This window comes from Saccoglossus kowalevskii, chromosome 9, assembly GCF_978046115.1.
Source record: "Saccoglossus kowalevskii chromosome 9, keSacKowa6.1, whole genome shotgun sequence".
In the NCBI taxonomy this organism is placed as follows: domain Eukaryota; kingdom Metazoa; phylum Hemichordata; class Enteropneusta; family Harrimaniidae; genus Saccoglossus; species Saccoglossus kowalevskii.
This window is the reverse complement of record NC_140649.1, coordinates 28,603,857-28,631,823: the sequence shown is the minus strand read 5'-3', so window position 1 is coordinate 28,631,823 and position 27,967 is coordinate 28,603,857. Positions and strand designations below refer to the sequence as shown.

General features: G+C 35.2%; 1 protein-coding gene across 4 annotated transcripts; it reads right to left on the bottom strand.

Moving 5' to 3' along the window:
* Positions 1-85: 85 nt before the first annotated feature.
* Positions 86-27,967, bottom strand: LOC100313562 (brahma-like protein). 4 transcript variants are annotated; one of them, XM_085503378.1, is made up of 31 exons: positions 27,881-27,967; positions 26,795-27,014; positions 26,119-26,272; positions 24,754-25,074; positions 23,954-24,073; positions 23,646-23,720; positions 22,716-23,050; positions 22,047-22,220; positions 21,170-21,343; positions 20,245-20,427; positions 19,689-19,877; positions 18,530-18,630; positions 18,200-18,398; positions 17,692-17,855; positions 16,833-17,010; positions 16,524-16,652; positions 16,249-16,362; positions 15,388-15,501; positions 14,758-14,865; positions 13,913-13,999; positions 13,443-13,632; positions 12,771-12,958; positions 11,825-12,055; positions 8,427-8,483; positions 4,457-4,642; positions 3,738-3,848; positions 3,382-3,593; positions 2,651-2,858; positions 1,676-1,862; positions 1,344-1,510; positions 86-1,140 (listed from the first exon to the last, which is right to left on the bottom strand). In XM_085503378.1, exons 2-31 carry the CDS (start codon positions 27,002-27,004, stop codon positions 1,045-1,047), a joined length of 4,962 nt encoding a protein of 1,653 aa, XP_085359504.1. In that variant the 5' UTR covers positions 27,005-27,014; positions 27,881-27,967; the 3' UTR covers positions 86-1,044. The 4 variants fall into 4 exon arrangements, with proteins under 4 accessions (XP_085359504.1, XP_085359505.1, XP_085359506.1 ...); XM_085503379.1 differs by having other exon boundaries at positions 18,200-18,344; XM_085503380.1 differs by lacking the exon at positions 8,427-8,483.

Genomic DNA, 27,967 nt, shown 5'->3' with positions numbered 1-27,967 from the left:
TTTCTAGGTGTCTAGTAGGGACATGTACAGCGATGTCACCACATGGCAATTGTAACATACACAGCAAAAATCACACACAACACTCTTTATGAAATACCCATATCAATTTTATTACTTTCAAAAGAAATGTTTTAAATCAATCACTACAAAACCACTAATATTTCCTACATACCTTAGATAGAAATCAAAATGCATCAATAGTTTATAAAGTCATCATTAACACTGATATCAATGCTATAATTTCATGACAATGCTCTATGATTACAAAATATGGAAAAAAGCAACAGTACACATTTTCAGAAATACAATTCCAGCAGAAATGAACTCTAATATTGGCTTATTTCATTCATTGATCTGAAAATTTGGGTAAATAAATTGATTTCCAATAAAAAAAAGTTTATACATTACTACCATGATCATTTTATCTAATATTGAAGGTCTCGTCATCCTAGGACCAAAATACCAATGTAGGTAATTTTTCTGAGCTGCCAATAATCACATGTTAATACTATTTTGAGACATTGCAGTATTATGAACACCACTGGCAGTTTAAAAACAAACAAAAAGATTCTTTACAACGGGAGATTGTGGCTGCATGTTTCACATGTGAAGAATAATAAATAAACACATAGAGATCTACAGACTATACTATTAATTAGTAAGCCACCCGACTGTTCACATCAGCACCATACACTACACTTTGGTCTGTAAAAACAATGTCATGAGAAAGATGCTTGCAGAATATTTTCTGACAAAGTTTGATGTACAAATGTGGCAAAAATATAATGCCTTAGTTTTGGATAAGAGGAACTTTGAGTTTGGAAAAATAGTAAGCGTGTTATGAGGAAAATGACTGCTTGAAAAGTTTTAGTGAAAGCCCTGACTGGCTATACAGTGAATTTTCAAATTCACTTCCCAATATGAACTTGCAGATTTACAGAAAGTATAACAAAAAAGCTTTTGGTGTGGATACAACTTTGGGTGCAGACATCAGAAGTTATCAGCTTCTACTCTTGCTAAGAATTTTCCAAAATCCTAAAGCATTCACCGTTTTTTATGTCCGAGTGCTGGTGACGCTACACGCGAAGAAGCTCTAGAAGAATCAGGTGTGGCATCATCAGAATCATTCTCAGAGTCAGCCTGCAAAAGAAAAAAACATCACCATCAGTTTAAATGATTGTACCCATAAGTTAGATGACGTCACTTAGTATATGGTAGTCATCACTCACCTAATGAATGGTTGCAAGCATTGAAAGATATTTTTATGAAACAAAATCTGACTTACGAAATTATTTCAAACATCAAATTGTGAAATTTATGGCTATGTATGGTGATGTACTCACAGGTTCACTCGGATTATTATCGTTGGTATCACTCATATCATCATCATCGCTGACAACAGCTTTACGAGGCCGACCTGGTTTACGCTTTTTCTTCTCTTTTTCTTTGCCCCTGCTGCTTCTGTCACTTTTACCAATCTTGATTTTCACTCGAACAGATGAACAGCGAGCTGGAAAGTAAATTGCAGTTAATTCAGAAATTCAAGTTTAGGAAAAGATTTTTTTACGTTGCCACACAAATGATGGCACAGTTGTGTCACAGTGGCACAGGCAGGTCAAACACATTCTGCATGGCTTTAATGGGTAGGAAATCAAACATAATGATTATTACTTACATTCACTATCGGATCCGATACCATCTTCATCATCTCCATCACCATCATCGTCATCATCATCATCATCCTCATCGTCATCATCACTATTGTCACGGGACGCTGATTCAGGAGACGGCATACTACCATGTTCTAACATCTCACGAGCGTTAGTAAACACAGACTGTATAACAATAGAATCTTCATAAATCTAAAACAAACAATGCAGAAATAAATTAGGTTACTAGCATTCATTATTGTTTCTTATACATTGCCTGATGACGTAGTTTTTTGGAGGTTCTCTGCAGACAGTGGCATTCTGAAGTCATTCATACAACTTTATTGAAGTCATGGGACATTCATGTGACAGTCAATTTGCCATTGTTCCAGAGACTAAATTTTGTAAATCCACATGTGCATTAATGAATTATGTACATTCTGATGCAGGAAATAATTAAAAGTAAACATTTTAAGGACATATTTTCTGCAATTTACACAAATCTAGTAAATCAATCATTTCTATGTATGATGACTGATCTCAGAATGCAACTTCCACCAACACCCAACATGTTAATAATCACACCTGCAATATGCAAATAATAAGTTAGGGGGTCAAAAAAATCTAATAACAAACAAGGTGTTAATCTTAATTTAATACAATATCTGAATGATCATTGATTAAAAAATCTCATGCTAAAATCATGTGTATTACAACAGGTCAAATTGTATCAGATCAGGGGGTTATACCTTGGGTAGAAAGTTAACTGGTGAAGTTTATGCGGCAAAAAATTCATCATTGAACATTATGTAGAAAAAAAATTGAATATTACTGGGAAAGCATTATTTCACTGATTTTGATATTTTCAATATATTCTCTGAGTATTAATTAAATTTACAAATTTAACAGAGAAACAATGAGTTCTTTAAGTACTTTCACAGCAGAATTAAAACCCATTACAGAATCTGATAATACGTTTATCAACATGTAACATTTCTTACTTGAGAACTTTCCACATTATAAGTCTGTGCATTTTTACACAACAACATGACATCCCTCTCTAAATCATCAAGACATCGATACTTGTGGTTCTTTATACGCTCCTTGATACGTTTAAAATCAACTGGTTTCCTTATCATATCATAGTAATCCGGCAATTCACGTCTTGGAGGTAACTGCATAAACACTCCACACAGTGGCCGACCATTACTGAAATAACACAAATAAGGAACACACGTGACAACTGAAGAAAAATGCACATGATCTTGTCAGGTTTGCTCAATACACTACAATGTATCAGTCATGACGCATAGTTATTATACTGTATTTGCTACATTAATAGCACATGTGCTTAGGTAAATGACAGAGGCGTGTCTATGGTGATAATAAGTCATTATTATGATCTTGCTTAGAATAAATGCAGTTTTTGGTTTATGTGCTATTTGAGATGTTCTTCTAATGGAGCAAATATACAAGATGTCTTGAACTTTTCAGATGACATACTGTCATAGACATGACCAAGAAAACAACAAAGTTTAAATTACCAGCAATTTGTCAGACTGCACCTGACAGACTATCCAGCCCTAGCACCCATCCAATCATGATGCATCATATTGAATTTGTTGGCCAATCAAATCCTGGCTTACATGAATCAGAATCCCTATCTAAAAGTGGAGGGAGACATACTAATACCACCATCACATCATATTGCATAACACTGTGAATAACATACTTATCAGTGTAATTTATAACAGCATCAACCAGCTTCTTCATCTGCTTTGTAAGTTTGGGTGGATTAGGCGACAACTTCTCAATGGGCGGCCGTCCTCTCCTCTTTTTCTCTTTCTTCATCCCCCCATCATCATCATGCCGATGTTTATGTTTCTTTGACTTCCTATAGCGTCTTTTCTCTTCAATCTCATCAAGGTTTCCTTCCTCAATCGCCTAGTGTTGGATGGAAGACAAATAGAATGTAATAAAAACTACCTTGTCACACTACTAAGGTAAAACTAACCTAGGAGGAGATTTGTTACAATGATATTTTACAATGAAGTTAGTCTTGTTCAATGCAGTGAATGTGGGACCTACCTTCAGCCACTGTTTTTCTGTAAGTTGATCGCTATAATCCACATCTTTCCTCTGTCTGGATCCCCGACCAAATATCTTGCCTTCTTCCTCTTCAAATGCCAGTCTTTCCACCTGCCAACAAAGAAATAAAAAACATTTGTATCATAATGGTTTACAGCAAGGATTCAGTGACACACCTATAAACTAGACATTTGACAAATAATTTCTATTTCGTAGCATTATTTTAGACTAGGTTTACGATACATTCAATACTTGTCATCACTGATGACTTAAATTAGCCCTGTGAAACAAAACATTGACAGCAGTGAGATAGACTTCAGCAAGTCAAACAGTACTATTTATCTAGAAGTGAAGAACAAGCAGTTGCCAATAATTTACTACCATATTGATACAAAATGTGTTACAATAATGTTTTATCACCTCAAAGAGCTATTTACTATATTCCTCATTACCATATTTACAGTGAATGTTATAGTTTATCATGGCGGAAACAAAACTCCATACAAGAATAGTCATTGCATAGTATTCCCCTAATACAAATATTTCTGGTCAATTATCCACGGAAACAGATTTCCATTTTGTTCCATGTATACGTGTGACATTAGTTACTCATTTCTGAGAACCATATTACATGTATCACAGAATACATCCATCCATGTTTCTATGGGACAAAATTTCATTACTCGTGTATCTTTACCATTATCTGAGTACATTCTTACCTCAATGTCATCCTTAAGAATCCATCCCGGCAATTCATCCTCCTCCATCAATCTAGGCTTACGTTTAACTGCACGTGCTTCCAGACGTCGACGATCAATATCCATACGCAGGAACATATCAAATTCATCTTCAGTTCGAGCTATCATCTGGTTGATTGTCTCGTCATCTGGGACTTCATTCTCATCCTAAAATGATCACAAGAAAGGTATCCAGATGCAGTGATGATTCTATAACTTTTGTAAAATATTTTATTTCTAGTAGAAGAGGAAGCATGCACACTCTGGTACCTTCTGGGAGGGGTGGGGGGGATAACATTGTCCTTTAGCAGCATATTCTCCAAAATGTTGCCATGTTTTACAAAACTTAAGTTTTCTTAAAAGGTGCTGGCCTCTGATCAAATATTCCTACTTTTTTCAACCACATAAATTTGACGAGTGATATGTGGTAACAGAACAGTCATTCTAAGAACCATTATAAAAAAGATGTAATTATTCAGCATAAAGACTCTTAAACTAACAAGATTCCAGTTTTTTCCCCTAAACAACAGTATCCCTATAATTGAGCAGTATGTAAAAATGCACTCAGTAGTGAAACTAAAAGTACATTCATTCTATTCATTGTTTTATAACACAACTGCTTGTATTGAGGAAGGGACAATTTTTCATTAATGGAGTCTGTACCCCCATAAGTACCAGGATGTGCGACCTTTCAGGGAACAAGAACTACAAATAAACTAACAAAAGACAATGCTAGGTTGGTATGTAAGAATTTCAGAAAGATTCAGTAGCATATGTCTGTGACACTGACAAAAAAACCCAACACACATCACTATAAACATTATATGCAAGTTATGTATTTACAATGAAAAACAATGTGGGTTGGAATTAACTATAGCTTTATAAACCTGTTTTTATTATCTCCAACATTAACATCGGTGAAAACTGAGTATAACACCACTGACAAAAAAAAAAATTCTTTTTGTTAAATGAATAAATGTGTGCAACATTACAAATGCTAAGCGTGTAATTGCTGCAATGTGAGTACTGCTGCCATAAACACCATCTATCATATTTAATACATTTGTGGCAGGATACAAACTAAGCCACCACAGTGGCGAAGGAAAATGTATCAATCATTTGTACCTGTTACTGTAGAGATAGAAATTTACTATTTTCATCCAAATTAATGAGACCATCAAGGGTTCTATTGTGAGAGATGCTACAAAAAATGAGTTTCCTAATTTCGTATTTGCTCTAATAGAAGTGCATCTCTAATAGAAGGACATATACCATATTTGCTCTAATAGAAGTGCATCTCTAATAGAAGGACATATACCATATTTGCTCTAATAGAAGTGCATCTCTAATAGAAGGTCATATACCATATTTGCTCTAATAGAAGTGCATCTCTAATAGAAAGTCATATACCATATTTGCTCTAACAGAAGTGCATCTCTAATAGAAGGTCATATACCATATTTGCTTTAATAGAAGTGCATCTCTAATAGAAGGTCATATACCATATTTGCTCTAGTAGAAGTGCATCTCTAATAGAAGGTCATATACCACATTTGCTCTAATAGAAGTGCATCTCTAATAGAAGGTCATATACCATATTTGCTCTAATAGAAGTGCATCTCTAATAGAAGGTCATACACCATATTTGCTCTTATAGAAGTGCATCTCTAATAGAAGGTCATATACCATATTTGCTCTAATAGAAGTGCATCTCTAATAGAAGGTCATATACCATATTTGCCATAGAACCCCAAAATTGTATTTGCTGTACACAGGATGATTAAAAAATGACATAGGCTGACTAACGACACAGGCCTGTTTTTATGTGAAAGCATGCGCTACTAATGGAGCAAATACGATACATGGAAAATCATCTACAGGAACATTTACAAATTGATGTCAATAAAACATTAAATATGATACATGATTTTTTTGACCACCTGCAAATAATAAACAAGCAGAGGTTGTTGTATAAGCACATAAATACAGCAAGGCAGATATCAATGTATTGGTAGTAAAGCGCTCACACATAGGAAGATGGGAGTATTATTAGTTGTATAATGTCAGTGAGTCTAACATCCAAATGTACACACCAACCTGACACATGTCAACCCACAGAGAATGTCTGTTCACCTAACACACTGTCAACCCACAGTGAATGTCTGTTCACCTAACACACTGTCAACCCACAGTGAATGTCTGTTCACCTAACACACTGTCAACCCACAGTGAATGTCTGTTCACCTAACACACTGTCAACCCACAGTGAATGTCTGTTAACCTAACACACTGTCAACCCACAGTGAATGTCTGTTCACCTAACACACCGTCAACCTACAGAGAATGTCTGCTAACCTAACACACTGTCAACCCACAGAGAATGTCTGTTCACCTAACACACTGTCAACCCACAGTGAATGTCTATTAACCTAACACACTGTCAACCCACAGTGAATGTCTGTTCACCTAACACACTGTCAAACCAGTGAATGTCTGTTCACCTAACACACTGTCAACCCACAGTGAATGTCTATTAACCTAACACACTGTCAACCCACAGAGAATGTCTGTTCACCTAACACACTGTCAACCCACAGTGAATGTCTGTTCACCTAACACACTGTCAAACCAGTGAATGTCTGTTCACCTAACACACTGTCAACCCACAGTGAATGTCTGTTAACCTAAGGCACCGTTAACCCACAGAGAATGTCTGTTCACCTAACACATCAGATCCAAGGATACACCTGGCAACCCAGAAAAAGTTTGTTCATCTAACACATCAGATCCAAGTGCACACCTGACACACCAACCGTCAACCCAACGAGAATGTCCGTCACCAAACACGTAAGATCCAAGTGCACACCTTACACACCAGCCGTCAACACGGGGAATGTCTGTTCATCTAAAACAGACCCCTGTGCCCACCTACAGAGAATGTCTGTTCAACTAAAACATCAGATCCCAGTGCACACTTAACACACTAATTCTGTTTGTGACCCACTTACCAAATATGTTGATCATTTGACACAGAGCTAGAGACTAAATAAACCTTAGATAACCACAGACAGACAAGACAGACAGACAGACAGACTGACTGGCGAGTATGATGCATTTGTTTGCAAAGCATTTTACAGTGTACAGTATGCAAGACTTTTAAGCAAGAGTTTAAGAAAAGATTTAGTGACACTATTGTAAGATATAGCAGGGAGGAAAATGTTATTGTAAATGCAGCATTAATTTGTAAATTGATTCCAGTATTTTCTATTCGATCAAATTCACTGGGTTATCAATGCTAAGATTTGACAGTGAAACAAATTAGTTCTATTTCTATATTCAACGTAGCAGATTTTATTTATCAGCAGATAATAGCAAAATTAAAACACAAAGCATTGGACGACTAGCAAATACGGGATGTGTCCAGTTATATGAGCTCAACACCAAGTAGTTCATCTGACAATCTATATGTTATATAACTGAATGCAGAACTAATAAATGAAATTATGGCAGCTTCATGACACTGGCACAGCTCAATTTACACAATTATGAAAGTTTTCAATAATGTAAATTATTTCTTTAGACAGAGTATCACAAGAATACTGTAAAGTATGCATAAATGTAATTGGCTGACGCATTGCATGTTATTCCTAAAGCAAATTGTAGAAATAAAATAAATGTTATCAAAATGAAAACTTCAGAGTCACTAGTGACCATCATGGAACTGTTTGTAGGCTTTCTTTAACAGATTTTAGTATTCCTATGTTCTATTACCGGTAAATACATTCATATCACAAAAAATCCTACAATTGAGTCACTTTAGATCATGTCATTAGTAAATATGATTTTTTTTTTATTATTTGTTACATTTTAGTCTAACTGCTTTTTGTAATGGCACAACTCATTCACAAAACTATGTAATCATGATCAACAGAATAGAGTAAATGAGACTTGCCGAAAACAGGTAGCTCTGCGATACTGCAGAATACCTCATCTTGGCTTTGGATAACCTCTGTAAGCACAAATGAAGTCATTTGCATATTATAACAAGAGGTCACAAGGTCAGACTGGAATAGAATGTCATGCACACTGGGCTGGTATTTTTTTTATTTTACATTGCACAAAACTATACCTACCATATGAATGTAATACCCAAAATACTGTCACGGTCAAAACATGTACTAATTGTTTTGTATATTAGGCTTATAGTTTGGGTACTGGTAGCTCTAATTCAGCAAAGCCTCAAAAAACTAACATAGTTCATTCAGGCGTTATTCTCATAGAATCTTAAGCAGAGGATTCAAAAATAAAATTATCAGTAAAATGTCTCCTTTGCAACACAATATCCCCAATAACATTGGCAGCATTACGTTTTGATTTTAACACTTTCATTCCAATCACAAACATTTTCAAAAAGATTTTTTAGCATTTTAAATCAAATCTCACTATTATTACAGGTAAGATTGATAATTTTTTTTCTTTAATGTGCCCATGACTAATTACATGTAACATAGATTTGTAGAATCCTGCAATATTTTCAGTGTATCTTATTCTGCTAACTTTAACCACATTTTTTTTTTTTTTTTTTTGAATATGACTAAAATTGATATATGGTGAGTGTGTACCATAGATCAGGATGTGCTGACTCTTATCAAAACACCAGACATCACTATTTAGCTGTATGCTATGAGATGCATATTCTCTTACTGATTTCTAGTGCATTTGATTGTTTGTGTTCCTGTACTTTGTATATTTACTATAATTATTCAATTATTATTCAAGAGTTTTTGTGCTGATATAGCAATATCAAATCCATCACAGAGCACCTACAAGAAAGTCATGAAGTTCAAATTTTAGATCCAGCAGAAATAACAATTACAAACATATGGTAGAGTATTGCATAGTAAAATATTCACAAAATTGAAATTCTAAAGATGTCAAAACTACAATGATTAATAATATGTTGATTTCTTTATAGCAGGGGATGGGCATCGCTATGACGATTGGTGATACCTAGAACCTGAATAAATACCCTAGTGGATGCATTCATACAGAAGATTACATGATTTCTTTACAGGTCATTTCCATGCAATGAATTATTTTATAAACACTTAACACAAAAGTACTTTCAAGTAATTGACATTTAAATAAAGCGACCATCACAGTTGTTGGATTTAGCATTCAAACACACAAAGCAAAAAAAAATAAAGTCCCTACTACTGCTAAAGACCCTAATGCTAGTACAGCTTCCATTTTCACTTGAAAAAACCTACACAAACTAAAATAGAACCATAATTTCAATGTCTACTTATGGTCAATGCAATGAAAGAAATAGTTAGACTGGCACTGGAGTGAAAAGCATACGAGAGAAGAACTACAATCTAACATTGGATAAATGCATTTTTATACATGTACACCTGCTGTGCTTTGGAACGGTGACAAACATCATTTGAAACAATATACTGTACAAAGAATAGTTGCATTCAATAACACAGCCCACAGTCTTCACTAATAACTGGACACTATGCACCTAAAAACTCCAAAATTTCGACCGGTTTTGAGTGATTTTCGTTGGAAATGTGACATGTTTTTAAGAGTCAAAATTAAGGTGCATTTTCGGACGTTCGAATTTTTCAGAAGAGAAATCAGCAAATGAAAAAATGGAGATGATAGACAGTGTGCTTCGTTAGTTTTTAAAAAAATGAAATGTCCGTCAATTGACGTAAACTTCCCCATGTTTCACGGTAAAAGCAAAGGTCGTGGCCGAGTTGTACGCTAAACAACTCAAAATCAAAACAAAGTCATCAATCAGTGAGTATTATGACAAGGAAAACAAAACATCAAGACGCGGAGAAGAGGTCAGCACAAAATTAGGTCAAAAGACAAAGCTGTCTCGCACTACCTAGGAAAACTTGCGAATGTTTGAAGTACAGGTACCCATTGGACAAAAGATACATGGAAGTTTAGCAAACTATCTCCACGACCCAGTGCAATGTATCCGGTTAGATACAAGCTCACATGTCCCTTATTTCAGGGACCAGATTCTGCCGTAAATTCACCCTTGGATTAAAAAAATAAAATGGGATTTAAGAAAATAAAATGGGACTTTTAAGGTGTATTTTGGCGTCATTTTTCGGACATTTCAATCATTCCTGCCGGCTAAAATAGAGTCTAAGTTTTACCATAGTCATTGACGTCTATTCAAGAGTACACGTGTATGATTTTTATCGTGACTAGCGTGAGCGGGTAAGCTTCGTTTCGCGAATGAGCTGTTATCACTGTGAACAATGTTAAATTATTCTTCAGATGCCCAATTTATTATTTGAAAACAACCAATTTTTTGATTTAAAAAAAAAATCATGCCGTTTTCGCATCAAAATCCAAGCCAAAACATCGTACTACAACACCAATCTCTTCCGCATTGCGTTCAATAACATTAACATATTTAAATAAGCTATGGTAATTTGAACACGTTGGCATCATCCAGCTTTTTGATTGGTTAATTAGCGATTTGACCTATTTGACCTAAGAGAACATGGCGGATATCCTACAGCATCAAACGTTTATACCGGATCATTCGATTACGACGAAACTAAGTTGACTTTTATTTGTATTTCATAACAATTCAACGAATTTATTTTGTGTACATTATTATAATCACTACTGAGTAATAATCAACAATTCAGAAACGCAGCATGCCAAGATTTTTGTGGTCGTTTTTATTTGAAATTTCGTTTATTTAGAATATATTTTCGTTACCAATAAAATAAAAATCTCTCAGTCAATCAGAAACCCGGATTCATGCCTTCAGGGAAAGTCCCGTTTTTTTTTTCGTTTGGGGGAAAACCAAAACTGGTCGCAATTTTCGAATAAGAATGAGTAGGTAATTTCTAGGGGAGTCGAAAATTCGAAGGTAAATTAAATACCGAAACCCGGCAAACAATCAGACGACCGAATTTTTAGAGGGGTCGAAATTTTGGAGTTTTTACGGTAGTCGGAATAGTATAATAAATCTTTAAACTATATTCATGCTTAGTATATTGTCAACGTGCATTTAAACATGCAGAATATATACGAGAAACAAATGGCATAACACTGAACAACAAAGTATAACACCCCCATCCTACCCCAATACCTCTCTTATGCACTCTCTCAGTATCTTAATTATAATAGTTTTTATTCAAACTGAACAAGTACAGGGTAAGTCTAGAAAGCAACTACATACAAACTAACTATAGCAGAAACTTATAAACCAATAATATAGGCAAAATTAGCATGACACGGCAGTTAGTGGAATAACATGTAACAAAGCCTGCTCACTATATAAAAAGATAGCAAGAAGAATCACCTCACCTCATCAATGTCTTGATCGTTTTCCAATATAGCCATCAAAAACGCTTTTCTTTCCACGTTTGTAGATTTTTGATCAAACATACCAGCCTGGATGACCTTCTCGTCAACGTTCAGTTTATATCTGGCAGCAGCTAGGATCTTCTCCTCTACACTGTTGACAGTGAGGAGACGTAGTACTCGTACTTCGCTCTTCTGACCAATTCTATGTGCTCTGTCCTGGGCTTGTAAATCCTGAACAAATGATACGATACAGTAAATTGTAGTTTTATGATCTATGGGGGTTACCCTGTGTGTTATGCGCATAACTTGTTACCTAATTGCTCAGGGATATTGCACAGACCTGATTATTTTTCGTTTGAAACCTGTGCATATTAATTGCCTATAAACACAATAATTAAAACAATTTTCCATGATATCTCAAGAGCCACTTATTAGATTCAAGTGAAACTTGGTGAATAGATGTTCTCTACCTGATTATTTCGGGGTTGAAATCTGCACACATTAATTGTCCATTAATTTGGAAACTTAACAGAATTAAACTTGGTACATAGGTAGTCTGGATAATTAATTAATTAGGAAACTTAACAGAATTAAAGTAAACTTGGTACATAGGTAGTCTCTGGATACTCCATGTACATGACTAGTTTAGGATTGAATTCTGTGCATATTAATTATCTAATTTGAAACCGTTACACAAATACAATTAATCAGACTGCAAACCGCGCTTCTACAATCAAATATATTTTTTTTTAATATTTCTAATATAAACTTCAATTTTGTAGATGAGAGTGCTTTCACAGTGTGCATCTTTCTTGTTTGAAAGGCTAATCTTTACTTTTTTGAGTAATTTCAAATATTCCTTGTTTCTACTTCACGCGTCTCAACACATTGTCACCATTTTTTTGCTCTGTTTCGCATTCTTAGAGAGCATGCATCTCATACCTACCTGATGTGGATTCCAGTCACTATCAAATATAATGACAGTGTCAGCTGCTTGCAGGTTAAGACCCAATCCACCAGCTCTGGTACTCAGTAAAAATATGTTATAAGGAGAACCGGGAGCGTTGAACATTTCTAATAGTTTGGCTCTGTCATCTGACTTTGTAGTTCCATCCAAACGTAAGTAACGGAATCCTGGTGAGACGGAATAAGAAACATGTTCACACGTTGTAGGGTTTATAAGTGTAATTTTATAGGACTAGGCAAATATACTGAAAGTATAAATACAAAAGCATACATAAATTCACTTTTTGATATGACAATCATGTTGTATTAAATGACGTAAGACATGCTAAGCACATGTTTGTTTGTTTTTAGGAAAATCTTTACCGTAGACAAAGACAGAGTTCATTTGGGTTTATTAAGTATAGCACAGTGATTTGTGAGATACTAATCATGGCCATGATGTTAAGTTTTATTTGACAGCATGGCTTCTGCCTAAAGAATCATGATGAATGCATGCATACAAGTGCTGGAGAGTTGAGGACACTAACACTGTCACCATAACAACAAGCATGTACAATAGATTAACTACATAAGTAGTAAAACAAGAGTTCATGAGTGTGTTTCATGAGAATTGCAGCATATTCAAAAATTTGATGTTTACAAATAGACATACCTCTGTGAGCAAAATAGTCTTCTAAGATAGTCATGAGTGTGGTCATCTGACTGAAGAGCAGTGCCTTGTGATTACATGCTTTCAACTTGGGTAGTATACGATCCAATAACTCAAATTTACCAGATGATCGATACAGATCTGCTCCTTGTACTATGCCACCAGTTTGACCGAGATGTTCGCAGAATGCTTCCTGTAGTCACACAAGGCACCATTTAAATGATATTCACATTAAAAACAAAACCACAATAAAATAGAGTACAGGGCAAGTGGTTCACTACTCAACAATTCTATAAAGCCAAACTGCCGTAACAATACACACATTAAAGATGATAAATTAATACATCTATCTATAATGACATTTTTCTTGCGGGAACTGAGTCAAGGTTTTGTTGTTCTGGTAGTGAGCACACAAAAAAGTACTACATACACAGTGTCATGGAATATTTAGTTGATGATAATTGCGAACATACCTCAATCTGTGGAAACATAAACGGATGATTACACAGCTTTCTCAACTGCATTATAGTGTTCATTAAAGTCTTGGTGCCACCTTTACCCTGCAATTACAAAAACACAGGATTTAACAATAATAATGTTTATACTACATTCTATGTGGATTTATACACAGGTGATGATAGTCATAATGATTTTAGGCAATAGTATAGTCCCCAATTAGATTAGAAATCAAAGTGAGCTGCAAAGACATACATGGTAAAAACTGTGTACACTACCAGACACACATGTACTACATGGTCTCACAGTGTGAACAATATATCAGTACAATTTTAAAATTGAGTATGGTCAGTGCCAAAAATAAAATCCACTACCTAATGTCATTGCTAATGTAGAAAGACAGATAACTAACTTGTGTCATACCATGCAATGCAGCCTGAATATACGGTGGTTCGAAACAATTCTGTATACTGTAAAAGGGTTAATTGTTCACTGGGTTTTAATTTTGCTTTAACCCAATGAATATGTAAAATTGGGCATAGAACACATTATCTAAATGATAAAACTGTGAATTTAAAACCCAGTGAATATGCCCGAAATGCTAAATCAGTGAAATTTAAACTCAGCGAAAATTAGTCATTTTACAGTACTGTATTTGTTCTATAACAAGGGTGTGTCTACAAAATAATTTGTAATAAATTTTAATGATCTAGTACACAATAAATGCAATGTTACGTTTGCTTTAAATAGTACAAATGCAGTATGTGTATTTACAAATTACATACATTACCCATGAATACCCGAGCTAAATGTTTCAAATAAAAGATGAATGTGCTTGTAAATACAGTTTCCACAAACTCACCTTTTTGTCTTTTTCAGAGCCATCTGTGAGAAGCACTCCATTTCGCTGCATATGACGATATAAGACACGCTGTAATGCTGACATGTCACACTTCATGACATACTCCACCTGACAAAACAAAATACAAAATACTAGTTACAATCCAGAGCATTGACAATTCTGAAACATGCTGAGCTTTGACCTTCTTCACAATCCTTTAATAATTTTCAGATGATACTGTTAAAGGATTAATTATTCACTGGGTTTTAATTTTGCTTATTTCTCCAACTGGAAAATGTGCTTAATTAAAACCCAGTGAATATGTAAAATTTAGCATAGAACACATTATTTAAATGATAAAATCGTGAATTTAAAACACACTGAATACGTCTGAAATGGTAAATCAGCAAAATTTAATTAAATCCCGTGAAAATTAGTCATTTTACAGTAATTTCATGAGATATAACTTAATCATTTAGATTGGTTAGAAGATTATTGTGAACACTTGGATTTCACAAGTCAGGAAAAATGAAATTCCAAAAAAGAAAATCAAAATATTAAAGTGTTTTGCGATAGTTCCCAAAACAGACAGAAAACCGTAGAGGATCCTTTGAACGTAATAATTAAACAGACTGCAAAACAATGCCTGACCTTTTCTGGCAGCTGTGATTCCACTTCTTTTTTAAGCCTCCTCAATAAGAATGGCCTCAAGACTTTGTGTAAACGTCGAATAATCAAAATAGTCTCCTCACCATTTAACTCCACCTGTATTAACAAAATTCATAACAAATGATCATGCAAGTACATATATTAAATGGTAAAACCAAATGCAGCGATTGTTTATACCAACTTCATTTTAAATGTAATTCTGAGACATGGAAAAAAACTTTCAAGAAACAAAAAAACAAATGTAATACAGAATCCAAAGTAAGTGATACAGTGATTATAGATACATCAAGTGTATTTTCTTATTAGTGAATAGATAAAAAAAAAACCTCATATAAACATAATTTCAAAAAATACAGCCTCTAGTGTCATGCGCTAGATTCAATATTAAGGATCAACAAAACTTCCAGATGCACAAGGGAGCCACTGCACTTTTTTGGTGTCAGTTGTGTATTTCTGAAAAATTTATTTTCTCATGCATCTTTTTTTTTTAACACAAGGGTCATAATGTTCGTCATTATGCTCTAATATCTGTAGCACGATATAATATTTTTCCTGATTCAGGTGACAGTATGATTCACCCCTACTATGTGTTACTCATGTTCGGGGGGGTTCATTCATAAACACAAAAATTTCTTGTATCTAGTCTATCTAATGACAAACATGCACTTGCCCAATCTGAACGTATTCAGGCAATTTAAATACTGGTAACAATACAATAAAGTTATTATAAGGATACCGCAAAGTATGCACTCAGACAGTATATGGTCGTTTCAACATATTATTTGGATTATTGGTCAAGGGTTGGATACCTAGTGCCAACACCAGAGGGCCAAATTGACTTACCTTCTCACCAGTTGTGGCAAACGGAGCATTGAACCACTGCTCAAATGTGTTACAAGACTTGAAGATTGTTGGCAGGAGGAAGTTCAACAATGCCCACAACTCAGGAAGTTTATTCTGTGGAAACAAAGAGATCCATGTCAGTAGTCAGCAAGTGAGTAAATTTTACTTTCATTTTATATTTACATTGCTTACCTTTTATGTAAGCTTACAACAATAAGATATATATAATATGTTTAATGTGAGCTCTATGAATGGAGTGAAATGACTCAACTTACTTGTAAAGGTGTGCCAGTTAGCAGAATTCTATGAGGAGCCATGTAATGAGTGTTTAACACCTGTGTTAGCTTACAATGATGGTTTTTCATCCTGTGACCTTCATCCACTATCATGTACTTCCAACGAATCTGAAAGGAATAAATGTTTTAATAGACTAATTCTCTGAAAATAAGTACAGAAACATACCATATGGACACAGTATTTGGCAAACTGAACAATCACCTTCATTCACATTACAAGCAACAACCAGCTAAGAACATGGCTCAATCAAGGCTATATACAAAAAAAAACTACCAACCAACACTCACCTTTGCTAGTGTGGCTTTATCTTTCATAACATATTCATATGTCGTCAAGAGTACGTTGAAGCGTCCACCACGAAGCTGGAACATGAGAGAACGACGTACTAAAGGAGAACCTTTATAGCAAATCTTAATCACAGAGGGAGCCCATTTATCAAACTCCATGGCCCAGTTTGATAACGTTCTAGAAAGAAAATGTGAACCTACTATTATTAAGCTGATAACAGTTATAACTGAGTATATGTTCATGAGGAGATTCTTTCCCCAGGAGCAATACTATCATAGCACACATTTAGACAAATTATCAATTTCATAATTCGCCACTGTATTTGGCTGAATGAACATTCAAAATTTGTCATTTTTACTACATGGGCCAAATACATAGAACAAATTATTTTCAGTAAACACCACTATAGTTTTTGAGAATAAGAATGGCATGAGAAACAGTTTCAAAACAAATTTCCACAGGAGATGGAATAAACCAAAAACCTTGTTTCAGACTGAATCTGACAGACACTAAAAACATAAGATGAATGAGTTGACCAATTGTAGTTTGATAGTTGGGTCCTCATTCATTTCCACATATCTGAGTAAAAAAAAAGCTGAATTTCATTATTTAGATGCATCATTTTTATTTGAATTTGAATAGTCTGATGTGTAACAGTATAATTCAAAACTGTTGGTTAAAACACACAAAATTCAAGATTCTACAGTACAAAATTCAAGATTCTACAGTACAAAATTCAAGATTCTACATTGAAGCCCATTATAGTTTGAGATGTTGAAGCAAAAATAAGGTACTAGCTACATGGAAATAAATTATTTTGCTACAGGGCTTTGACATAATGTTAAACTTATTACTTACGAAAGTGGCACAACAATAAGAAACGGTCCAGTCATTTTCTTTGTCTCCATTAAATATGTAACCAGAGCAATTGTTTGTATAGTCTTACCCAGGCCCATCTCATCAGCCAATATGCCATTTAGATGGTTGTTGTACAAAGACACCATCCACTCAAGACCTTTGATCTGAAAAAATTACAACATTTACAATTACAACGACCCAATGCACCATGGGATACCACAGGACATACCTTATTTAATCTGTTTTGCTCTAATCCAGTAAATCAGTGACTGTCATATGACAGAGTTCTCATTAAAAATATGCGTTTGTAAACAAATGCGCATATGTGTGACATGGTGTATGATGTATACAAGTTTTAACATGATCAGTCAGGAAACGTCAGAAATATGGCTCCAGAAAAGCATTTGTTGAGACAGGGAAGTCGCAATAACCACCCTCAGTTAGTAAAATTTATCATTTACAGTGGTTTGTAGAACATACAGAGACAAATACTTTGCAAACTGATTACCTGATATGCTTTCAAAGTGCCATTTTCTAACATGTCTGGTTGTTTAGTTACTTCTTCTTGGATTCTATGTGCCATATTATAGTATGTGGCAAACTCTGTTACATCAGGATTTACCACTTTGTATTCGTCATCTTCCAAGGCAGATCTGTAAGAAGTGGTTTGAGACGACCCATCACCAGTTATGTCGCCACACACACGACTGCTGGGCCACAATTAAAATACTTTGGAAGAGCAATAATCATCACACTACATATGAAAACAAATTGTCTGTTTATACGAAATTTACACACATGCTGTGAGACGACTGTCAACAATTTAAAATATATTTACTTTATAACAGTTCTGTTTTCTTCATCTGGCAATTTCTGTTCTTCTCCATCTTCGTCCTCATCTTCATCATTCTCATCTTCACCATCTCCTCCTTCATCATCCTAAATAAGAATGCAGTATTGGGTTGTTATCAAACTATTTTCCCCTCATTTTGTTAGCGATATGGTTCTTCAATTTACGGTCAAATCAGACATCACCATCACACAATGACAAATCACTGTTGAACAAGTATTGAACAGTGCTTCGATAACAATAAGGAAACCCAGAAATCAGATGCTGACTACAGATGATGCTTTAAGGATGAAAACTAGGTCAACTAAGGTACATAAGCAAATTATATTCAAAAAAGGTCAATTTTCACTGGGTTTTAATTTCACTATTTTCGCTGACAAATATAATTGACTAAATTCAATCCCCGTAATCATGTAAAATAACAATATAGCTCATTGTTTCCATACTCGTGAAATTACATGTAATAGTGAAATTAAATGTCAGTGAAAATGTATGGCTTTACAGTATCTTGCACCTAAGGTAACAAAAGATGCAAACATTGACAGAACTATGTTTGCACAAAAAGTGGAACAGTCTACACTTGAATGCTTTGGGTCAATACTGCATTTCTCATCAATCAAATTATATTGACATTATCCAATTTTGATGACAAGATTTTTGTTATTTAACACAAGTAGAATGCTATTAATAATATAATTGAAAACATTGGAAACCTAATTATGACAAAAGAGAATTTCTCAACTGTACAGACACCATTTACTCTATTAGAGACAACAGGATTCATACACCAGAAATAAAATAAAATCCTAGACATTTTTTATCAGTTTTCCAAGAATATTTTATTTCCACTTCAGTCACTTTTTACTCTGATCATCCAAATTTAATGATATCATTAGATCACTTTGCAACAGTAAAGGCTTTTTTCTATAATGACTGTTTATTTTCCCAGGACTGTCAAGAACACCTTTCAAATTGCAGGACCTTACAGTAAACTCCAGAACTGTATGAATCGAGCCAAGCAATTTAGTTTGAGTGGAATTTTAAGTACACTGAACTGACACTGATTTATTCATCTGACAGGTCATTTACATAAATGAATGCAGTTCCAATTTATAACTTTATGACACTAAAGTGAGAGGGTATTTACCTCGCCTGATTCACCACTTTCTAAGTCATCCTCATCATCTCTTGGTGCAACTTCATAACCAGGATTCATTTCTAACCAGGCTTCTAATTGGTTGGCTCTTGGAGCTTCGTCTCCAAGCAGCAATCGTCCTGTTGCTGTCTCAATCACATTCACTGGAATATCGCTGAACTGGCTGCTTTCGTCAATCATCTTCAATGAGAAAATAAATATAACTTTGAGATGACAGATACCTTACCTCGCACATAAATTCCAATATTTTTGTGAATAATCCTATATTTATTATATATAATTTAAACAGCTCGTTTTCCACAACAAAATGTACATATACATATAGGTAATTAATATTCAATGATTTCTACACTAATCCGTCTGTTGATTAACCTAGAGCATCTCAGCATTGAGTTTCATTGAAATCCGTTGAGTGGCTCTTTGAGATAAAGTAATGAAAAGTGGCTAAATATTATGCAAATTAGGTTAATAAACTTGAACAAATTTCATTAAAATTCGAAGAGTAGCAAGAAATATGCAAATGCATTGTTAGAAAATAAATACTTACATCTGGCCCCTCTGGCTTCTTCTTTTTCACTTTTTTCTGTTTCTTTTTCTTCAGCGAGTCTTGGTGTTCTTTTACTAGGTTTGTTAGACTGACGATATATTGATCAGTCTGAGTAAGCAAGTAAGCCAATCGCTTATCTTTCTTTTCATCAATCAGCTTCCTGTACCCCTCTTCATCCTCCGCCTACAAAACACACGATATAATGATTAACAAGTCGATGACATTTGTTTTTGCAGAATTAAATTTAAGGACACAAAATTATGTCTTGTCCTGGTGACAGTTTTGAACAAAAGCTGTTAAGGCATGTTGGAGAGATGGTTAATAACACAGTTTGCCATTTTGAATAAAATCACAAGTTTAATTAAAAGGGCCCTAGTGTGGCTGGAAAATAGTTGATAACAGTTAACATTTTATTATTTCAGTTTTTATGGAAAAAAATGGCTGTCCTTGAATTTCATCAAAACCACCCAACAACTAAAGATTATTAAATAAAATCTGAGAAAGTATATCTGAGAAATGAGTGGAAGTACCAACTTTGAATCAAATTGGTCAAGGCATGTTCGAGAAATGACGATAGATGGATGCAATGAACGTACATACAAATGAAAGTTCCTGTCTGAGATGAGTAACAACCCCATAATAACAATGGGACTAATGAAATTTACATCATTTGGGTGAGACAAATTTGTTCATATTTCTAAGCATCAGAATGATGACCTTCAGTCAACAAAACTCTATGACTGTATTTGCTGTATCAGCAGCACCTGCCGACAGAAGTGTGTTTATGCTCAAAATAGGTTGTATTTCAATAATCTAATAATGTGTGCATCTTATAGAGCAAATACATACCACATGTATCCACACGATAGTCCTCACCAAAAAACATTCAGAATACAAGGGATATTAGAGAAACATTGTCACCTACCATAAGTCGACGCATTCTTTCTCTTTCGATTCTCTCACTTTCTTTTTTCTGTTCCCGTTCTGTGTTGGCATGGTAGGCCTGCACTGCTTTGCTGACTTTATTTGTCTTCTGCTGTACATTACGATGGTATTCTTTGAAGTCCTTGGCATGTTGCATAATACTATTCAAATACTCCTATAAAAACAAGTCAATGAAAATGGAAACAGTCTTGTCAGATTTTTGTTAACATTGTCTTTATGTGCTTGAAATAAGACATGACAAAAAAAAACATACACTGTAAAAATGTTTAAGAGGTAATCAAAGTATGTTTGAGAAATGATGCATTGTTGGTCATTTTTCATTTGTTTTTGTCATTATACCAAGTCACTATTTAACATGCATTGTATCAAACTTAGCACAAATGTATCTATTGGTATTTCATCGATGCACTTTCAAAGATTAAACCGAGGCGAATGATCATTACATTCAGAAGGAACTGGGATGCACACCATAAAATTGAAAATGGCTACCAATAGACCATACTTGGATGAACCACACATAAAATGATTTGCACCTGTTACCCAATATGTATGATCATTATACCAGCTTTGATTCCAAGATCAAGTTCGGAATGACAGAAATGCTTTATTTTGATGAATTTTTAGCACTAAAATGGCCACCATTCGGCCATCAAGAATTTGACCATGAAACGTACATACACGAGCATATGCGAGTGTGAAGTTTGAATGAAATATGCCCAGGCATGTCTGAGATACAGGTGTGGACTATGTCCAAGTGGGCACTAAAACACCCTCGTGTTAATGTTCCTGACCAATGAGAAAACATGCCATGATGTGTAGCTTAGTGATTTGGTGCTGTATACTATATTTCGGTTTACCGTATGTTTTTGTCGTCTTCTTCTTTCTTGCTCCATTTTCTGTTGCTTCTCCAGCTTCTCAGTGATTCGAGCTTCACGTAATGTCTGCCGCTTACTACGTTTATATGCCTTTGAGTTCAGGGCAGTCTCCAAAGTTGTATCACGCCTCATGCAGGTAACTACCTCTTGACGTAACTGTGAACACAATACATGAATATGTATGGCATATTATAATTAACTCTTGGGTTATTATATTGTGAGGTTTTACACGCAGAATTACACCCCCTCCCTCCCCCGAATATAATAAGAAAACATTAATAGGAAGACATTTTTCATTTTTGTGATAGGAAGAACTCCAATCTCAATATAATCACAAGTACATTTATCGCTGTTCTTTCTCATTCAAACTACACAATATAGTTACACAATATTTCTAGAATCAGTTTTGTCAACATTTAGTGTAAATACTGCATCACAGTTGGGCCAATCCTATTAGATGCCCAGCAACAAGTCTTTTATACTGTACTACATGTAAGCTAGCAGTCCAATTTCCTTCTGTGTTTGTCACACAAGTTGATACACTATGCTCTATCTGAGCTGATAGCAGATGAGAAGTAGTGTAAAATTATGTATTACAAGAGGAAAAAAAATAATAATTTATAGCTGATGCGACTGGAAGTTATTCCTCACCTGTCGTTGAAAATTCAACAATCTCAATGCTCTAAGCTCTATCATGGCCTTGGTTCTGAGATCTTCTGGGAGAGAACCAGGCAGCGTCTGTAATTCCTGGACGCGATATGCTATTCTCTGTGCCATTCTATGTTCTCTTTCATGAAGCACATCCACTGGATCAATACCTTGAGGTTTACCGACAGGTGCGAAGCGGTTTTGTTTTGGAGGCAGCGTCATAACTGTTGGAACTTGTTGATTTGTGGGTGCAGTGGGACGTTGGTGATCTTGCTCAGTGTCCGGCTGTTGTTGTTGCGGATGTGGTTGTTGTGGTGGGAGATGAGCAGGCATCGGTGCTAGGAGAGAAATGTTATTTGTAATTATCACAGCCAAAAGTAAGCAAGAAATGCTGCAAACACAAAATCTGACCAGGACTGAAACACAAAGTACAACCAGTTAGCGATGAGAATTACCACAATCACGTACACAGAACAGGTAAGGAAAACATAGATGAATGACTATATGACAACTTACACATGATTAGGTGAATGGCAGAACCACCAAGTGCTCTTCTGGATGCATATTACAATTATGAAACATGATTAGACAAATTTGAAAAGTAATTATAAACATACAAAATTAAATTTGTTCTCATGATAAAAGACATGTCTGTCTAGCTATATAAATTTTCAAAGTTAGAATTCACCCCATGCTTTATGGGCTTCAAGAAAACAAAAACCAAGGCTGTAGACAGACAAACCATATTTTTGTCATACTTTTTCCAAGGAACAGTCATGGTACTATATGGACAACACACGAGAAAAGCACTTTAGCTGCCAGCGGCAATGGTTATTGTGTGAAACTAAGTGATGTTAGTTAGTAACATTTAGAGCAACTGTTCAACTTTGAATAGCAGGCATCACCGGTGGACAGACCCAGCAGTGTACTAACCATGTTGTTGTTGTTGTTTGTGTGGTGAATTAAACATTTTTTGCCCCTGTGTAGCTCCTGCTCTGTTGGCACCCACTGAAAGATACAATGCAATACAATGTGATGTTTGCAGACACCCATGAAGAATTATGTTGGTTTAGCGATGAGGGTTGTAGTGTTTTTGACAAAATGCTGTGAAACATGGAATATATGCGATGTACCATTAGCGAGAACACACTCCACAATAAGGATAAGCGCACTGAAGTGATGTTATAGATGTGTTGTTAGAGATCACCAGATACTACAACTGACATGCAATTATCACTTACTTTTCTGTGGTCCCCACTGTTGTTGACCTCCCTCAAAATAAGGGCCTTGTGGACCATTTCCTGGCTGTCCACCACCCATTTGACCTGGTCCACCACCCATCTGACCTGGTCCGGCCATTCCTATACATAGCATTGAGAAACTCAGCATTACACAAGCAAAACTAACTCATCCAAATGACAGTCTAAGCAAGGCTTTCGTCATTGTATGTTACTGCCAAATTACACATCATGATCTCAGACATTATTCAAAAACACCTACAGTAAGTATTTAAATCAGGGGCAGTGTTTAATTAATCTTTGCTAACACCTAAATTAGATTCAAATTTACATTTTTGTAGCTAATAATGCTTATTCCAGAATACAGGGTATGCGGTGACAAGTGTGAATCGGTAAACTACAACTCAAAAACTGCCACATAAATTATTTGAAGCAAAATAAGCAAAGTAAACAAATTAACATTGTACTTTGCAATGAATGTATTGTTGTCAAAAAACTCAACACAGGTCTTTAAAATATAATTGAATGGTAGTTATCTAATTCACATACCATATTAGCTCTATCAGAAGAATAAAAGAGTACATAAATAAAAAAATCGCATTGGCAGTATACTAAATCATTAAAATTTATTTTGACCATAAAAAAATCATAAGTGCATGCACTGCTAAATAGAGCAAATATGGTATCTGTAACAAGTTAGTAATTTTGGATACAAACAGAAGTATTTTGTTTCCAACTGAACTATAAAAAACCATTAAATTTTTCAGAAATAGTATTTACTTTTTTGTATTGTTATTTATTACCTGGTGGTCTTTGGTATTGCTGTTGCTGCTGCTGCTGTTGCTGCTGCTGCTGCTGTGGTGGCATTTGTGAATGTCTACCTTGTGCTGCCAGACGCAAGTTTTCAGGAATTGGTTGATTTCTTGCCATCAATTTGTAAGTCATAATTTGTGCTTTCAACTGATGGACTTGTACTGGATTGAATGGGGTTGGTTTGGGTGGTCCGGTCATACCCGGATGTTGCTGCTGCTGTTGTTGTGGTGGTGGTGGTGGATGATGTGGCGATTGTTGAGGATCCTGAACATGCTGAGGTCTGTTGCCATTCATGTTTCCGCCATAACCAACTAACAATGAACAAACAAAAAAATAGAGAATACTAATTTGTTGATTTATCGTAATGGGGTCATGGGGACAACATTTTGTGGAAGTCTGTATGACTTGTAGACTTCTTTGAAATCATCACTGCTAGTGTACAACAAAATACCATTTCTATCAACTCACAAAATGTGCAAACATGTGTCTCTCACAAAATCAAAATGTTTTACAATATTTTTTAAGTCAAATAAAAATAGGTTCACATACCCATAAACATGATTTTGCACCTACTGCTGCTTTAAGCAAGATTACATACACCCAACCAACATGCAGAAATGGCATAAAATGCTTGATTTTGGGGAACTTTCAATACTAAAATTACCCGTTTTTGAATTGAATTATGAATTGACGGTGCATATGTATCCCAAGATGTATGGTGCATGTGTGAGTTTGAGTGTCCAAGTTACAGGTGGGAGATGCACACACTCACTCAAAACGGTCAATTCATGATTCCCAGTTTTTTAGACCTTGTCTGAACAAGGACTTACAATATTGTGATCTTTCGTATCATATTGTTTTTTCCAGTTTGCCCAAATGCCTAACAAGTTCAAAGCTGGCTAAGAAAGACATTACAGCACTAATCAAAGTGTAAGCTACTGTGGTTAAAACCATTTTACCTTTAGTAAAAATTTATGTTTTTGTTTAGTGCAATATATTTATATTCACACAATACTGGGAGCATTTGGTAGGTTTGACTTCTTTTACAGAAAGTTTTTATAATAGTATTTTTATACATTAATACCCCTGGTCAAATGAATCAATCTGTGGAATCATCCACAATTATCAGGAGCATAAAGTCAAAGATAATCTCAAAGATAATCAGAGCATATGCATCAGGTACCCAGTTACTGCTAGATGGACAGAAGCACAGAAAGAGGAAATTGCCTAAAGATACAACGACATATAGCTGGTTAGATTCAAACCGCCAAACTTTTGTACATTATTGTATTAATAGTACTGCAATCTGTGGAAGTAGGTGATTAGCATTAGGAATTGAAGTACATTAGTGTTACCTTGGGATGGATCTGGTCCAGGACCTTCCATAGGTGGGCCTGGTCCCATATTAGGATGCTGTGGTATATGCTGTTTAGCTCTGTTTGCCACGGCAACAAGATGATTATATCGTGGATCATTCTGCATGCCTTTTTCTTCCATAGATGATAAAGCCTATAAGTGCGAAAAGTTGTGTATTCAATATCATAAAATCAAAAAAGTCGATATAATAGATGCTGTATTCTCTATTCACTGGATTTCATTTTCTCTTACTTCCCCAATATTTAAATGCCCTATATTAAAACCCAGATATACCCAGAACTTCACAAATCTATCAGCATAGCTGGTAATGTTGCTTATTTTGGTGTCAGAAACAGTATGGCAGACCGCAGTAATATTTTTTGACAATTATTATTACATTATTGTTACGTTTCATCAGTTACACAAATGTCTGTTCAAAGTAAATTTTTTTCCATTCGAACATGATCCTACAGAATCTTACTATCTTTATTTTTTTCCCCTAAAAAGCAAAAATTGCTATCAACTATTTCACATAATAGTCTTAATAATAGTGACTTTCATACTCACTGCACAGCCTAAAAGTGGACACTCTTGTGAAACAAAATATACTACCATCACCCAAACAGAAACCAAGAACCATTTTTATTTTGACATGTTGAACATAATTAGACTTACCCGCTGCAACAACTGCATGTTGTCTTGTGGACCATATGGCCCTGGGCTAGGAGCTGGACCAGGATTTGGTGGGCCGTGTGGCATTTGTTGTGGTGGCCCAGGAGGACCTTGTTGCTGAGTAGGCATATTTGGTTGAGGTGCTTGCATGCCAGGATGAGGAGGTGGTCCTGGCATTGGCCCAACTGGACCTCCCATTGGGTCTTCTGCCATCTTGATATTCCTGGAATAATTTAATTTTGTTATTTATGTAGATATTGCCTCATAAAACGACATCACTTACGTACTACTTAGTTAAACCATGGTCATGAGATGGTTAATACAGCGTATTTATAAACCAGGGGCGCAAACTATTGGTGGTGCTATGATCATCATGTGACCACGATTTAACTAACACATGTACTTATACATATGTATCTTGGCTGTAGTAAATTAGCAAGTTTTGGGAAATCAAATTGTTCTTGTAACTGAATGTAATTCTAGAATGTCCATTGGCCAATTCAAAACAGCGGTGGGTAGAAGTTATGAAACTTTACTTTTTATGCCTTATGAAGGGCCAATGAAATGGGGTTTATTTTTGTAATTTTAAATTACAAAATTATCCGTCACGTTGTCCATAATGTGGTTTTTAAATATTTTTTATTTGTCTTGACCACATCTATTCAAAAACTTGAGATGATAGAACACCGGCCCGAAGCATAATCTATTGGAGTGAGAAAGAAAGATTTCGCCGAACATTGTTGTTGTTGTTTTCGCAGTTCTGTGGTGATTATGGAAATTCAACTACAAGTTGACTTTCAATCAAATCAAATTATATGCATCTCTCTGCTGCATGCGTTAAACTGTACACATGTAAACATAAATTTGCAAAGAAAGAATCGGTACCGGCAAACTTCCTGAATCTTCCCGAGTCCAGTGTACACACAGTGGCGTGAGTAATGTCTGATCGGCGGACAAAAAGCGACACAAGGAAAGGAGATATCTGTGGCCAAACGTTAATTCAAACACCATAGCACACTCGCAAAATCAGCAAAATACGCACTTTTTTTAAAATAAAGTAGACCCGGCGAATGAAAAAGTCTTACTTACCCGAAAAAAATACGATTAATTTCTCGATTCACGCTCTTTCACTAAACAAAGACGGCCATATTGGATCCCTTTCACATCGATCTTTTC